Source organism: Plectropomus leopardus, chromosome 9, assembly GCF_008729295.1.
Source record: "Plectropomus leopardus isolate mb chromosome 9, YSFRI_Pleo_2.0, whole genome shotgun sequence".
In the NCBI taxonomy this organism is placed as follows: Eukaryota; Metazoa; Chordata; class Actinopteri; order Perciformes; family Serranidae; genus Plectropomus; species Plectropomus leopardus.
In genome coordinates, this window is record NC_056471.1 from 2,681,181 (window position 1) to 2,698,020 (window position 16,840).

A 16,840-nucleotide genomic window follows, 5' to 3' on the forward strand; every position below is an offset into this window, starting at 1 on the left:
GGCGGCGCAGAGAGCCCGTTCCCACGGGTCACACATAGGAATTTAAAATGCAGATAAAATCCATCACAGAGACGCATCCTCTCAAAGATGCCTGCTCCAGATAATTTGCTCTGTTGAAACCAATCAGCGCCGCGGTTATCAGATATGGCTCGCGCCTCAAATGAAGCTTATTGAGAATATGAGTCTGCGCAGCCCGACTCATTACTTTCCGAATGATTTGAGGGAGGAAAGACATCTGGGGAACCTTTAAAATGCTGGCTTACTGGAGACTGTGACACTGATGAGGATGCATTATAGAAATGTTTGCAGTGATGTGAACTTTTACACATTTTAAGAACGCAGAATGGATTAATACACGCCATAAAAAGACTTATCTGCCTCTTTGATCTGTAATGTCGCCCCCTCCCCTTTTTCTTCCTCTACTGAATCATATCAGAAGCTATGACACATCCAAATAAAGTCACTCCAAACTGCGCTGCTTGCCTCTCATTACTGCTGAATAGAAATCTCATACAAGACTGGTAGAAGACTTTCTCCGCAGCGATATGAGGAGGATATTAGATTTTATCTGACAGGAGCTGGGGCTAATTCTCACTTGGCGTTCTTTGGCCGGGGGGCGGCTGTGTCTGAATAGATGGTAATTGTAGGTTTGGGCTGTTGGAGGCCCGGGCCAGATGGCCTGGTGATTCTCTCATAAAGCTCTGGCTTGCCCAGTTGTTTGCTCTCTGAGAGACACTTTGAGTTTGCATGATGGTAATTTGGTCAGATCAGGAGATGTAGGCCTCCATGAAACATTATTATGCAGCAAGGGGAGGAGGAGTGAGAGGAGCACGCGCGGGGGTCAGCTGGGTGGATGGCGGAGCACTCGACATACCTTAGCCCTAATGGTCAGAATGTATTTTACTGCGTAAAATGGAAAATTGGGATTGCATCTAAAAAATAATATTTTCAGAGATTTATCCAAGTTTTAAACAATTCATCACTCATAATAACACATAAATAGTCATATTTTATCAGCATGTAATTGAATCAGTTGTGATGGGGATGGAGAGCATGGATATCAGAGAAATGACAGTTTTAGAAATATTCTAAAATGAAGGCAACATTATAAAAACATCTTATTTGCTGTAAGATGTATGATGATGTTTTGTTTTTTTTTTTTTTTGAAAATGTGTTTTCTTTTAATGATACTTTTCGGCTTGGCAGATCAGGCACCAGAGGAAATGTGCAAGAACATAGTTTGTTTAAACTGTCTGACACTGATCACTGACATAAAGGTATACACAAGTAGAGTGTGCAACTATGACCAAGAGCCAAATTAACTTGTTTCATCAAGGAGATAGAAAAAAAATAATGGCAAAAATGACTTGATTAAGATGTATTTTTTGCGCCTTTTTAGCGCACAGAGATAAGATAAATGACACTCGTTTAGAAATATTATGAGCAAAACAAAGAAAAGAAGTAGACTTATGGTGACCAGATTATCCATCTGTGTATAATGGCTAATCTTTCGCTTGTAGGTGATACAGAACGGGAATTGAGATTTTGTGGTCTCTGAACCACATGATGGAAAGACATTTTTGCGCATTATTGCGCGCCCAGTGCACAAATCAGAGAACGGATATCGGATAAAAAGCCACATAAGGAGTCCAGACACAACTTGACTTTTCTACGCATTCACGTTTTCAAAAACAAACAATGGTTAATTTATATGGCAAGAACATTTCTCATCATTTTGGTTTCAAAGTGTTCTTAACCACCCCCGAGTGATTGGCATGTTTTCCTCTTCGTGGCAATATTATTCTAAGCGGGACAACTTCGCGTTTTAGGCACACAGGACAAAGGACCCAAGTTGGCACACGTTGTGAATTGCAACCATAACAATGTAAGTCTGCCGCGGGTCAGTGTGTTGAAAGTGCCCAGGATATCCCCTCCTCTGGCCCATTGTTGTGGCACACTTTTGATACTGGGGTGTCTCCTGTGTCGGGGAGGTAGGTGGGAGAGAGACGGGGCTGCCATCAATAGTCCCTCCTGTGCTGCTTGAAGGAGGCCATTCTGGTGATTTAGTAGGGAAGGGGGCGAGGGAGTGGGGGAGGTGGGGGGGGGGAGTGTGGTTGTGTGGAAAAGAGACGCAGTTTGGGTGCGGGGCGGGTGCAGAGAGAGACTGGAGCAGCCACATAGCAGAGCGCACGGAGCAGGGCGCGCGCGCACACACACACACACACACACACACACACACACACACACACACAGACTCCCTCCTTCTCTCTCTCTCTCTCTCTCTCGCTCACTCACTCACTCTTACACACAGAGTGGGAGAAAGCTGCGTCTTTTCTTTGCCTCAGACACACACTCTCACTCATCCACCGGCGCGCACACACATGAGGCGACGGGCATATGTCGGTATATGCAACAGATCTGTCTGCGAGGAGATCACCACGGGTTGTTTTTGTGTGCTTACCAAAAGGACAGTTTAGTAATTTATCTATTTATTTATTTTTTGTCTTATTTGTTTTTGCGGAGTTGTTTTGCGGCAGTGAGCAGCAGCAGCGGAGGATTTAACATGCCAGACGTCTGAGAAGACTTCCATTCCCTCCCCCTTGAAAATTTTTCCCCTCTGTGGAAGTAATCGCCACAGTGTGCGTACTGAAGATGCGGGCAAAAATGATCCAAACCAAAGGAAATGTATTCTCTTCGGCACTATTTAAACTACTGCTTTTGGTCGCGCTTATGCACGGCGTCACCGGTAAGACTTTGAAATATAAAGTTTACGAGGAGCAGAAAGTGGGCACGGTTATTGCACGGTTAAAGGAAGATGTTGCTGGGGTTTTATCCAAACTACCGAGTTCTCTGACCTTTCGGTTCCGCGCTATGCAACGAGGGAGCACGCCATTCCTGTCGGTCCGGGAGGAGGACGGAGAGATCAGCATTGGCACCAAAATCGACCGCGAGAAGCTTTGTGAGAAAAACTTGAACTGCTCAATTGAATTCGACGTGGTCACGCTCCCCACGGAGTACTTGCAGCTGTTTCATGTGGAGGTGGAAGTACTGGACATTAACGACAACTCCCCGCACTTCTCCCGCGCCATCGTCCCCATTGAGATCTCAGAGAGCGCGTCTGTTGGGACGCGCATCCCTCTGGACGGCGCCGTGGATGCGGACGTCGGGGAAAACTCCCTGCACACATACTCCCTGACACCCAATAACTTCTTTAAGATCGATGTGAGGACCAGGACGGACGGAGCCAAGTATGCAGAGCTGGTGGTGATGAGGGAGTTGGATCGGGAGGTGCAGTCCAGCTACCAGCTGCAGCTCACCGCCTCGGATAATGGTGTGCCCCCAAAGTCTGGCTCCACTCTAGTCAAGATCAGCATCTCGGATTCCAACGACAACAGCCCAGCCTTTGATGAGCAGGCTTATATTATCAGTTTGCTGGAAAACTCTCCCCTTGGGACTCTAATCATTGATCTAAACGCCACAGATCCAGACGAGGGCACTAATGGGAAAATAGTCTACTCTTTCAGCAGCCACGTCTCGCCAAAGATCTTGGAAACATTTAAGATAAACCCAGAAAATGGTCACATTACACTTATTAAAAAAGTGGACTATGAAACCACTGCTTCCTATGAGCTGGATGTTCAGGCTCAGGACTTGGGCCCTAATTCCATTCCTGGACTTTGCAAAATTGTGGTTAAAGTGGTGGATGTAAATGACAACAAACCAGAGATAAACATCAACCTGATGACGCCTGGCAAAGAGGAGGTGGCCTACATTTCAGAAGGCGCCCCAGTGGACACTTTCATAGCTCTGGTGCGTGTGGACGACAGTGATGCTGGGCTCAATGGCGAGGTGGTGTGCAGGCTGCACGGCCATGGCCACTTCAGGTTACAGAAGACCTACGAGAAGAACTACATGATCCTCACCAACGTCTCCCTGGACAGGGAGAAGAGATCAGAGTACAGTCTGACAGTCATAGCGGAGGACAGGGGCTCTCCTAGCCTCTCCACCATCAAACACTTCACCGTTCAGGTGCTGGATGAAAATGACAATCCGCCGTGTTTTGAGAAGAGCCGTTATGAGGTCTTTAAATCAGAGAACAACTCTCCCGGAGCCTACCTGATGACCGTGGTGGCCTCAGATCCTGATCTGGGCACCAATGGCCAGGTCACCTACACCATCGTAGATGCTCTGGTTCAGGGGAGCCCCATCTCCACCTACGTCACCATTGACCCTTCTAATGGTGCCATTTATGCCCTACGTAGCTTTGACCATGAAGACGTCAGCCGGATCGCCTTCACAGTTCAGGCACGTGACGGGGGAAACCCTGTGCTATCAACTAACACCACTGTCCTGCTGACTGTTCTGGATGAAAATGATAACCCGCCAATCATCCACTCCCCCTCCCTCCGGAACCACACTGCTGAGCTGCCAGTGTGGAAGTATGCATCACCTGGTCAGCTGATCACCGCACTCAAAGTCACAGACCGGGACACCGGCACCAACGGAGAAGTTAGCTGCGCCATCGTCGGTGGCAACGAGGATGGACTTTTTGTGATGGATGCTCGGCGATGTGAGCTCAGAACTAACGCCAGCTTGGAGCAGGCTCCACGGGATGTGATGGAAATCAGGGTGGAAGTGCAGGACAGGGGCACCATCCGGCTGTCCACAGGGGCCCTCTTCAAGCTCTCCCTGCAGGAGACTATGGACATCCTTCCCCCTCTTTATCCCACTGGCTCCAGCCAGGCCCCCCTGGATCTCTCCCTTATTGTCATCATCTCTCTGGGTGCCGTTTGCGCTCTGCTGCTAATCGTCATGGTGATGTTTGCCACTGCCCGTTGCAACCGGGAGAAGAAAGACCCCAGACACAACTACAACTGCCGTGTGGCAGAGAACAGCTACCAGAACCACCCCAAGAAGCCCGCCAGGCAGATCCACAAGGCGGATATCACCCTGGTCCCGACCGTCAACGGGACTCTGCCTGTACGGGCCCACCCACGCTCCCCCTCAGCCTCCCCTATACCTGAGAGGGGTACCCTTGGGAGCAGGCAGAGCCATCACAGCCGCCAGTCCCTCAACAGCCTGGTCACCATCTCCTCCAATCATGTGCCGGAGAACTTTGCCCTCGAGCTGGCCCATGCTACACCTCCTGTAGAGGTAAGACAATGAGATTTCACTTTCTTCTATGGTAGTTTTCTTAAACGCTCTGTCATGATTACTTTTTCTGCTAAAGTAGCATAAACATATGTTTTACAACTTGATTATGCATCTGCAAAAACCAAATGATGATCCACTTGTATAGGTTTGTCCAAAATCATATTCTATGATTCTATATTTTTTGTGTTATATTCAGTATTTTGTTCTGAATTTATCAATTACTCCCATATTCTGTTACCTCCAGCCCTGTTGTGTGTCATGTTTTTGTTGACCATCACATTTTGGAGCAAGTCACATTGTCATGCCATCCCCCTCCCTTACCCCATACCCACAACCCCATACACCCCCAAACATTGTCTTGTGGCCTTGCTTGTTTGACTCCATTCATTTTCCCCTCTTCATTTTTCCTTTTATTTTTGTCTTTTTTCTTTCTTTTTTGTCTTTTTTTGTTTCCCTTGGGATTGTAGCAAGTTTCACAGCTTCTGTCCATGCTCCATCAGGGCCAGTACCAGCCACGACCAAGCTTCAGAGGCAACAAATACACCAGGAGCTACAGGTAATGCACACACAACTATGACAGGAGGAAGGTCAACATTTATGGATATGCTTTTGTACACAAGTAGTATTCCTAACCAGTTTTAGCTGTTGTCAGTATTTTCACATAGTCCCTTAAATCCATATCCAGTAGCTTTTTGGTTTAGTGTCAAACTGCATGCTCAATAACTTCGCATTTGCATAATTTTATGTAAAACCTCTTCTGCAGAGCACTCTCTGGCTCTCGGTGCACCTTATTTTCCATCAGTAGCATGGCATTCCCTTAACTATTTGATAATATTATCGTCAGTGACTAGCCAGTCCTCAGAGAAAGAGGGCTCACTTGTCTCTGTCTGTCCCTTTGTGCAGATATGCCCTAAACGAGATGGATAAATTCAGTCTGAAGGACAGCGGTCGTGGAGACAGCGAGGCTGGGGACAGTGACTACGAGCCTGGCAGGGAGTCACCCATGGATAGGCTCCTTGGTGAGGGCTTTACTGAGATATATGCCCCTGATGGCCAGCACAGACCGCATGCAGGTACACCCCTGGCCCCCGTCCCCCACACTCCACAGCCCTCCCCTCATACCCCATCATTCCCCATCTAATCCTGAATCCAAAGTTAAGTCTTTTGTCAGTTTTTACAATGCACTGGTCCATTAAATACTGATATTGTACTGTCAATTTCACAAAAACCTCATACTGTATTGAAATTTCCTGAACTAAATTTTACAGAAAACAAAAACAATCAAAGATTGAAAGACTTTATCAATAAATTACTTAATAAATACTTCATATAATAGTGAAAAGTGCACATGAGAGTTTCCAGATACCAAGGTGACATCTCTAAAGTATTTGGACAGTTCCAAACCCAATTTACTATCATGTAAGATGTAGAAAATCTTAACACTTTAGAGGCTGGAACCAGAAAATGTTGGGTATTTCTGCTTGAATTGTAGCTGACTGATTGACAAATCAAACAAATCAACAAACTGTTCAGCCCTAAAAGATTCAAAGTTAACATGATATTTGTTCAGAGTAGTTAAATATTTCAATCATTTCACGACATGGTCATGAAACACCCTCTCTATTCAAACACTGGCCCACAACGTCTTGCCTTAATCTTTAAGTGTGGTTCAACCTTGGAGTAGCAACCCCATCTAGAGGTCAACTGATGACCACAGATTGACAGTTTCTCAGACTGACATTGATGTGCTGGATACATTTTTAATAAAGGGATCAAATAGATAGTTTTGAATTTGAAATCTTAAAAAAATGTGCTTAGGTTTTTTCAAGACTATTTATGCACATGGTATGCAAAATATACAATGAAAGAGTCATTGGTTGCTGCAAACATGCCTGCCATCCTAAGTGATGTGGAACAACATTCTCAGTCAGTGCAGAAAGGAATTCCAAAGTTCAGGCAGTCTGATGCACAAATCAAGTAGATATCTACCAAAATGATAGCCTTTTGAGGCTGTTACTACTGCAGTAGTAGAGTTTCAGTGTCCCCTTAAATTAAAGAGGGGGTCTTGTACAAAAAGGAATTAACTTTAGAAGACGCCCACTTGACATTATCCAGACTGCCAAAGCCCTACTTCAGCTACATCAGTGGAACTTAAAAATGCATTTTACACAGAACAAGGACTATGAATTTTGTCTCCCTGACTTACAGTGGAGTCAAGTTTGGATGTGATTACTTAAGGGTAGGGCTGGCTATTGGTACTCAGTATCTTTAACCCGGAGAAACCTGGCTCAACATCAGTGTCCTAGTGCTGTGGTTCAGATGCCTTTCACAAGCTGTCTGACCCTTGAAACTAGAGCAAATTGGTTTGATTTCATATTTGATTTGATGATTTCATAAAAATGTGAAGAAAAAGACAATGACCAACTTGCCAAGAAATGTCCCACAAATTGCAAGAAAGTAGTAAAGCTGAAAATAAAATTGCCTGAAAATTAGTTTAAAAAAGGGGAGGATTATGGCTACAAAAGTGAAAATTATGTATGTATTATATATGTATATATATATGTGTGTATATATAATATATATATATATATATATATATATATATATATTATATATATATATATATATATATATATATATATATATATATATATATATGCATAATATATATAATATATACATTATATATATATATATATATATATATATATATATATATATATATATATATATATATATATTTTAATGCACTTTTTCAGGATAAAATTCCTCTTGGATTTTTGTATTTTAGGGTTTTTTTGTGGGGCATTTTTTTTTTTTTTTTTTTTTGCTTATACTGCTTTTTAAAGGAATCAACTGGAGTAATCCAGTACTAAGTAGTTAAGAAATGTCGCTAGTAATAGATACCTGTATCCAGCAAATTTTGTACGACTTCTTGAGAAACCCACTTGTAGAAAAAAAAGACTATTTGTATGGTTTTACCACAGCACATTCCACCAGTACAATCTATGATGTGATGAAGTTCAGTGTGCAGAGATGCAACCAAATCCTTTGAAAGTATGGCCTTTTATGCAACAGGGTGATTCCGTTCACATGATGGGTATGAAATGAAGTACAGAAAAGGTATCAGATATGGTACTCTAGTGGTACTGATATCACTTAAAGATAAATAGATAGAATTAATAAAAATGGAATTCTTACTTTTAATTTCAGACTAACTACTTGTGCTCTACTGTTAAAAACAGATTGCAACAGGCACATGATAGAGATAATTCTTGGTCCCTGCTTGGTCCATGAGAATTTTGTGGTCCCCAACAGGTTGAGAAACCCTGTATTAACACAAAGTCATACTTCACTTTATTCACCTGCTGCCTGTTAGCAAAACACTCTTTGTAATTTTGGCATGCCTCTTTTGTTCTGCATCCCAAGTGGCTGCATGCACATTGGCCTTGGGGGTTTGTGAATGATCCTGCACATACTCAACCACCGAGTTTCACCTCACTGTCACTAAGTTCTTGAGATATCTCCCCAGATAGCTCAACTGATCCTCCTTTACTGCCACCCATCTCCTCTCCCTCCTGTCACGCTGCATGGAGTTTCCCTCCTCTCCACAGTCGAGCTAACAAGGAAGAACTTTGAACACTTGTTGAACATTGATTGACCCTACTAGCTCTGAAACACTCTACCCAGCTAGCAAACATTCGGTCACACTCTCTAAAATTCCTCCCGTCTCTCAGCCTGTCTTCGCTAATGTCACACAGGTTGCAAGCTGCCGCAGCTTCTTTTATCACGCCATCGCTCTCCTCCCAGAGCTCCCCGCTTCTTCCAGCCAGCTTCCCACACAGCCATCACTCAACACTGCGTTGAGCTACATCCCAATTAAAGTCGACCCAGACGGGCAGACAATCTCATCACTAACACCTCCTCCCTCCCTTTCCTTCATAGCTATGCTCGTTAGTCACTCTTCTTTCTCCCCACATTCGAGCCTTCACTTTCAGCCGTCCAAACTGGAGCCCTCATGCTCCTCTGATGAAAAGGAGGCATTTAATTGCCATGTGACGAATAGTTGCTATGGAGTCGGCACCGAGTTGGGCTCGTGATTAAGCCCTGAAGAGCATAATTACATCTCAAAGCTCACCTTTCTCCTTCTGCATGTTCACCCCGCCTCCCACCCCCCGTGTCCACTGCAGCATGGATGATTTCGAGCAGCGCTTAGTCGCTGCCATGTCATTATGGCTGGATGTGGTAGCCCTCCTCGCTCAAGGGAAAAATGAAGTAGAAAGTCTTTGTTTGGAGCCTGTCGAGATGCAGAATACTTTACACAGTGCATTACAAAGGAATGTACCTTCAGGCTTGAAACATTGCAAAACTCATTCTTAAACACTTTTAGAGTTCTCTAAAATAGCAGGATGAAAAGACATTTATGAGAACCACTCTGCTCGTTATTCTGCTTTTGTTTTGTAATAGTATGGGTCCTTGGGAAATACACTTATTTGCTTTCTTTCTGAGGGAGAGATGAGATGATAAACACTGCTCTTGTGTGTGTTAAAATGGAAGTTTGAGTGGTTAGTTTAGCATAAACATTGGAAGAAGGAGGGAACTGAGCTCCTGGTTCAAAAATCCACCTTCCAACATTTCTAAAGCTTTACTGAAAACATTGCATCTAATTTTATAGCTCATACATAGTAAAATGACTCTGTGAAACCTGCTGGAACTATTTCTTGGCGAACAACAGCTTGGTGGAGTCATTTCCTGGCATCTTGCTGTGAGATTGTCAGATTTGGCACCATTGTGCCTGTGCAGAGACCTAACCCAAAACCTGTGACGAAATCTGTCATCCAAACAGGGAAATACTGTAGCCTGTCAACAATCATTAACTCCAGATTGTTGTTTTTACATTTCTGTCTCATCAAACAAACAATATACAACATGCTTATTAGCAACCAGTGCAGATATAAGCAGGTGTTTCTCTTTCTCTTCATCTTTGGACATGAAGTGTCCCAGGGATTTTTCTGAAGGCCAGCCTGGAAGCTAACATCACCCTGGTCCCCTCATCAAAAAGCCTTGCAAGATTTTTTCATTGGATTTTAGATTATTGCAGAGAATAAGCTATGTGTTCAACAAACGTTTATGATACTTGTCCATTTTGTTCAGCAAGATAATCTTCACGAATGAACCTCACTTTTAGGAATTCTGAGGCCTAAATGCAATCGCCAGAAGTAAAACGCTAATGTTAGGCTACATACAAACTGCACTACCATTGTATCGCAACCATGGACTGTTTATAAATTTGGACGATGCATACCCTTTTACCCCCTGCTATGCTTCAGTGAAGCTAAAAATATTCCAAATAACACCTGTCGGTTCAATCATGCAGCTCCATTTAATGTGAACACATGGATTGCCAGAAAATCCCCTTTTTGTAGAATGAAGTAACTCATTAAAACTGAACTTATCATATAAATTGAAGCAGCCTGTGAAGACAGCTGTATAATATCTTATCTTATATTGATAACCAAGATGATGTCAGAGTGATGTCATCAGGGTTACTTCAGCAAATAGACAAATCTATCATTTAAAACCTGTGTCAGAAATGGAGTGTGTGGAATTTAAAAGAGGTGAATTTACTAGGGAAGGTGTGTAATGCCAGCAAGTTGCATTATGGAAAGTGTCGGAGATAGTAAGGAACTAAAACTCAGCATATCTCAGTCTTTGCTTCATCCATTCTGACAATTTTGTTTCAATCTGTCCTCCACAGTTGCTCAAACTTTATGAAAGTGCTATAATAAATCTTTGGGATGTCTCTTTAAATATGTCCTGACATTGTCGTCCTCCGTCAAGTCTAAATCTCACTGCCAAAACTCCTCGGGTTTCCCCTCATAATCAGTGGATACCCCCCGTGTCTTATCAGGGATAGAAGCAGAATCCATTCTGATGAAATTCGATTAAAAAAAGCTCTTAAGTAAACAAAGGCATTATCGGCAGCGAGCCATGTAGTCTGTAGTTGTGGATAAAACCAGTCTGACAATTTATTGGCAAGTAAATCAGTCAATAAGTCAGCTGAATTGACATAACAGTCAATCAGCCTTTCAGTTAATGTTTGCCTGACGTGTTCTTTTTTACACACAAATCAGTTGGGTTAAATCTTTTATTTCTAGCCTTTCATCAGCAGGGCACCCAAACTGCCGCGGCCCACGCAGTTTTTTTTTCCACCCAAATGCACTTTTCATCTGCTCTAAGATGTATTATAAATGTTCCTTTCATGTTAATGAGGGGATAATGAAGTCCCTCAATAGCACGACTGAAAAGCGCTGCACTCCTTTAATGAAGGCTTTAAGTTGGCATATTTGATTTGTCTAATTTATTCTTCAGAGATTTTCTATTTGAAGATTTAATATTGAAAAGAGCAACTTGAAAGGGAAAAATGCAGGGCTTTTAGAGGAGGAGTTATTTTGAATGGGTAATAGGCATTGATCGGCCTCGCTGAATTGTCTCTCTGTGGTAAATACGTTGGAAGGTACTGTAGCAGGCAGTGCTCCTGCAGAGAGCCTTTCAGACTAATTAGGGCACATTTCTCCCGTGTTTCCAGAGACAGTGCGGTGAAAACACCTGAGGAGAGGCAGGCAAATATTATCTGGGTGGAAACTGACTCAACTGACAGGGATTGTCTTGTTTGAAGCTTTCACAATTCATTTGAAAGATCTTAATGGGTGTTTAAATGGAAGGGTCATTTTTGCAGCCCATAAAGTACAATTTAACCCTTTTGTTTGTAAGAAAATAAAAAACATGATGAAATACAGAGATCCAAAGATCCAAGTACATTGGTGCAAAGGGGGAAAAATTTCACTGTAGAGACAATGTGCTTAGTGTGCTAATATTTTCATGTTCTTGCAAATTTTTAGGCAACTTCTTCTTTACTTGCTCATTGCCTTCATCCCATGGTTTTGCCAGTTTGCTTATGCTTTCAAAGGGTTAAAGACGGTACAGAAAAGTTGCTAAGATACAAGTAAGGGTATTTTGCTGTACTATGTTGAGATGCCATCAAGGTGTACTTGAATTTACCTAAAGGGATACTTCGCCAATTTTGGACCACTTTTCTATCAAAGCAATGTCAGCAGTATGTGTGGCTGAACTGTGGTAAACTTCCACCCACCCATCCTGTGCCTATGTATCTTTTCCATTTGTGTATTAATTATTTAAATAAATTTCATTTTCATGTTCTTGCAAATTTTTAGGCAACTTCTTCTTTACTTGCTCATTGCCTTCATCCCATGGTTTTGCCAGTTTGCTTATGCTTTCAAAGGGTTAAAGACGGTACAGAAAAGTTGCTAAGATACAAATAAGGGTATTTTGCTGTACTATGTTGAGATGCCATCAAGGTGTACTTGAATTTACCTAAAGGGATACTTCGCCAATTTTGGACCACTTTTCTATCAAAGCAATGTCAGCAGTATGTGTGGCTGAACTGTGGTAAACTTCCACCCACCTATCCAGTGCCTAGATATCCTTTCCACTGGTGAAGCTCCACCAGATGATGCAAAGTAATGCAAAATACATCATCCAGTGGAGTTTTGCTGGCTCTCAGGCTGTTGCTCAAGCTACAGGTGTTACACTTGCTTTTTCATATTGCCCACCACCCATTAAGCCGCTACCTCGGACACAAAGAGTGTACAGCCGATCAAGAGACAGACCCGCCTTTCTCTCTCTCTCTCTCGCTCTCTCTCTCTCTCTCTCTCAAGGTCAGACTGAAATCCAATCAAACGGTAAAACTGGGCAGTGCTGATCAAATATAAATCAAGAGTCTGATACTATATTTTTTAAATTAATTTCTTGTAATGTGTAGAACATTTCATATCAAGTTGCTCAGAGTGCAAAGGTTGGGAAAGGCATCTGAAAGCAGCACATGGAAAGTGACATTGCTCCAGGTTTCAAAGGGTTAAACATGTGCTCATCAAAGTCCATTATGTATACTTAAATTTTCCTTTGGGATACTTTTTGTTTGTACTTGGGTTCCTACTTTTTTGGGATTTAAGACCTTTAGAAGTATTCCCACTTACAGTTATTTGTCAAATTCTGTATGTCATTTGTGATAAACAATGGTTCTAGCTTCTGAAATGTGAAGATTTTGTGCTTTTCTCTTTGTTTCGGTTAGTTTTCCTGATTACTGATGACTGTTTGTATCCTTCTCTGCAGCTATGAGACTGTGCACAGAGGAGTGTCGTGTCTTGGGTCACTCGGATCAGTGCTGGATGCCCCCCCTGGCCTCCCCGGCCTCGGTCTCCTCCGACTACCGCAGCAACCTCTACATCCCCGGGGAAGAAGCCCGCCAAGCGACTGACCTCTCCCAGGAGAAGACACCGCAGCCCTGCACTGACACCGGCCCAGCCCGCAACCAGAGCTTCTCCACCTTCGGCAAGGACCTGGGGGGTGAGGACGGTCCGGAGGAGGAGGAGGAGGGGGGAGGGGAGTGTGGGGGCGAGTCCAGAGATGAAGACCTGTGCGGGACCACGTCGTTGCTGACGGAGATGAGCAGCGTGTTCCAGAGGTTGCTCCCCCAGGGTCTGGACTCGTATATCCAGGTCAACGAGAACCAGAAGGGGACTAGTCTGAGTGGGGTGGGGGTACCCATGACTGGGTCTTTAGATCGCAGGAGGGGCCACCTCCCTGGCAAGCCCAACCCCTCCGTGCACCAGCAGGGCGTGGCAGCCTGGGCCGCCAACACCCACTTCCAGAACCCGGGAAGCAGCATCGGCCCGTCGGGGCACCACCAGGCTGGCAGCTATCACACCCTGAAACCCAGCACCAAGCTCAGCTCCCAGAGCAGCAAGGGCTCCCAGGCGCCCAAAAACAGTCCTCAGAACAGCGGACACCCGCCCAAACCCCACAGCAGCCCCCTCCTCACTGCACTCGTCAGCCCCACTCTAGTGCAGGTGTCCCCGGCCCCGGTGGCAGTGCCCGTGGCGCTCCCCGGGCCCTCCTCCAAGTGGCTCCCAGCCATGGAGGAAATACCAGAGAACTACGAGGAGGACGATTTTGACTCTGTGCTCAGCCACCTTCAGGGCAAACGTAGCGACAGCCGCCACGAGCTGGTGGATGCCAGCGAGCTGGTGGCTGAGATCAACAAACTCTTACAGGATGTCCGGCAGAGCTAGACTTCCTGTTTCTTTATTTATTCACCACCCACGGACAGCTTCCAGATAAAAGCGAAGGACGGTGGGTGGCAAAAGAAAAAAGATACAAAAAACAAGACCTGCAATCGTCGTTAAAGTTGCATTACTAATGTAATAATTGTGTTTTGTGAATGCTAAATATCCAAAAAAAATGTTTGTAATTGCTGGTTTGGTACACAATGTACACTATGTGACTGTATTTATCTTTGTATTTTGAAAATACATTTGTATACTTATATTTATAAAAAAAAGTGTATATAAACTTAATCAGAAGTCTATTTTTATATTTTTAATGCATGTTGAGTACAAAAACCGTGAATCAAGACTTTGACATGCGATCGACATTCTACATATTTAAATTGTCTTTTGTATTGTGATTCTTTTTTATTTGTCACTATGATATGTATACATGAGTATATTAATGAATTAATGGACACATGTCTTTGTGGGTAATTGTGGGAGAGGGGACAATACACAAATAAAAATAATACACAAATACTCAGGTGTACGTGGTTATATTTGAGTTTTCCTACAGTACTGGGCTGTTCTATGGTATTTTATATGTTGTATAGCCATGAATGAAAACTATAGAGATTTACAATTCAGTATGATCTCAGATCTCGACACCACTGTAAAAGTAGCCTCTTTCCTGTACAGTTTCAACACTAACTTTTTTGAACATTTAGGTCATAAATGGTGTAGTGGTATTTATACAAGTACTTACAACCAAGCAATGTGATTGGTCAACAAGACATACAGCAGGCATCAATTATGTGTGACAGCACACCTTTATCATCACTGAAAATATTACTCACCTATGGAGCACTGCACTTGCAAAACTTTTAGAAATGTAGAAATGTTCATCAGTTGGGTAACAAAGAACATTTCAGGGCAATATAATGCATGGATGACATGATGTTTAAAAAATAAAATAAATAAAAACACTAATATTGTAAACTATAAATTAACACAAAGATGACAAAAAACAGCATAAACCACCAGGTCCTGCACAGACACATTACAAACACTGACAGAAAGTGACATTCGTGTGTGTAAACATAAAACTGCAAAATTAACGGCAAACTAAAAACCACTGAGCCCAGCACTATGCATGACGGGAAGTATAGGCTAGTCATTGGGAACGCGGTGAAAATGTTTTTGAAAGAATAAAGACTGAAGCAGAACAATCCGATAGATAACAGTGTATTTTGGAATTAATCTTTTTTTTCATTCATTTAGATTTTTGGACATTACCATGCTCTTGAGTTATTGGAAATGTTTGTCATCCTCCATCATCTGTGCACTGACACAGAGCTACTAGCTTAAAAATATATGTAAAGTTTGTAGATGTAATTGCTTACGTGTACGAAACTGTGCAAGCTGAGCATTTCTGTGTTTATATCTGGTTTATTAATGTAGTTTGGAATTCCCCATGATCTCTAGAAAGCATAAGCACAAGTTGCACAAGTTGGCCGGCGGGCTTAACAGAGACTAGAAAACATGTCCCCTGGTCGTTACTAAGGTTCAACCTACTGACGTGACTGACTGTTTTCCAGTTATTCGTCAGACTCTGTGTGTTTCAATGGAAATGCAGATAACAATTGCAAAAAGCTTTATTTTGGGAGATAATTGCCCCAAAATATGAATACATTTTGTTTGTACATTTTTTTGTTGGTAATAGTTGTATAATCACAATATTACACTAAAGCATTTGTTTTAACATCATCTGAGCACTTCAGTGATGCTTGCGGACCACGGTCGTGCTCAAGAGTGTAATATTGCTTAACTGATGAAGTGGGTGTACCACTTGGTGGTTTGGTAGGTCACAGAGGTGGAAGTGGGTATCCTCTCCTATTCTAATGTAGATTCAAATATCTTTTTGGCTGATAGGTGGGTATATCTTGTATACATGTGTGTACCCTCCACTACGCCACTGTTCAGAAGCCATAGTCAGACATCAGACTCACAGTATGTAAAAACAACATATTTATCATAGAACCACAGGCTGCAAACAATCAATCAAAAAGGATTCTTTAATGTAGATACTAAAAAGAGGATGCATGCAAATACATATGAGGTAAGAAGGTGACGAAGACATGTCCACAAGGTCCAGTCTGGAGCTTTCAAATCTGGCTGTTCTCACAGCCTATTTGCACATTTTCCTACACAAAGTAATGCACCCAAATTCATACCTATTCCAGGCATTTGAAAAGGCTGCAATCATGTGACCAATGCACTGATGAGAGTAAACAAGGAAGCATCCCGATCAGTCTTGAAAGAAGGCATTTTGGAGTGGTAGCATTCAGCTATCATTGTTCTGGAGGTTTTCAGAAGGAGCCAAATCCACAGAGGTCTCTGAATTAAAAAAAAAAAAAAAAAAAATATAATAATAATAATGAAAAATATAATACACTCAACTTCTGGTTTCATATCAAGATTAGTAATTTTTCCTTGTTTTATATTGTAAATATTTGGGGATTTTTAAAAAATGTTATTTTATTCATTTAATTGCCCAG

General features: G+C 42.7%; 1 protein-coding gene across 2 annotated transcripts; it reads left to right on the plus strand.

Annotated features, from left to right (window-relative positions):
- Positions 1-2,314: 2,314 nt before the first annotated feature.
- On the plus strand, positions 2,315-14,820 carry pcdh18b (protocadherin 18b). Of its 2 annotated transcripts, none has more exons than XM_042493921.1 (4): positions 2,315-5,154; positions 5,622-5,710; positions 6,058-6,227; positions 13,348-14,820. In XM_042493921.1, exons 1-4 carry the CDS (start codon positions 2,653-2,655, stop codon positions 14,304-14,306), a joined length of 3,720 nt encoding a protein of 1,239 aa, XP_042349855.1. In that variant the 5' UTR covers positions 2,315-2,652; the 3' UTR covers positions 14,307-14,820. The 2 variants fall into 2 exon arrangements, with proteins under 2 accessions (XP_042349855.1, XP_042349856.1); XM_042493922.1 differs by having other exon boundaries at positions 5,655-5,710.
- The last annotated feature ends 2,020 nt before the right edge of the window (positions 14,821-16,840 follow it).

Bases quoted from the DNA above. Each gene is read 5' to 3' on its own strand.
- pcdh18b (XM_042493921.1), top strand. From the start codon at position 2,653: ATGCGGGCAAAAATGATCCAAACCAAAGGAAATGTATTCTCTTCGGCA. The intron at 5,155-5,621 runs GTAAGACAATGA...TTGGGATTGTAG, and splicing joins ATGCTACACCTCCTGTAGAG to CAAGTTTCACAGCTTCTGTC. The intron at 5,711-6,057 runs GTAATGCACACA...CCCTTTGTGCAG, and splicing joins AAATACACCAGGAGCTACAG to ATATGCCCTAAACGAGATGG.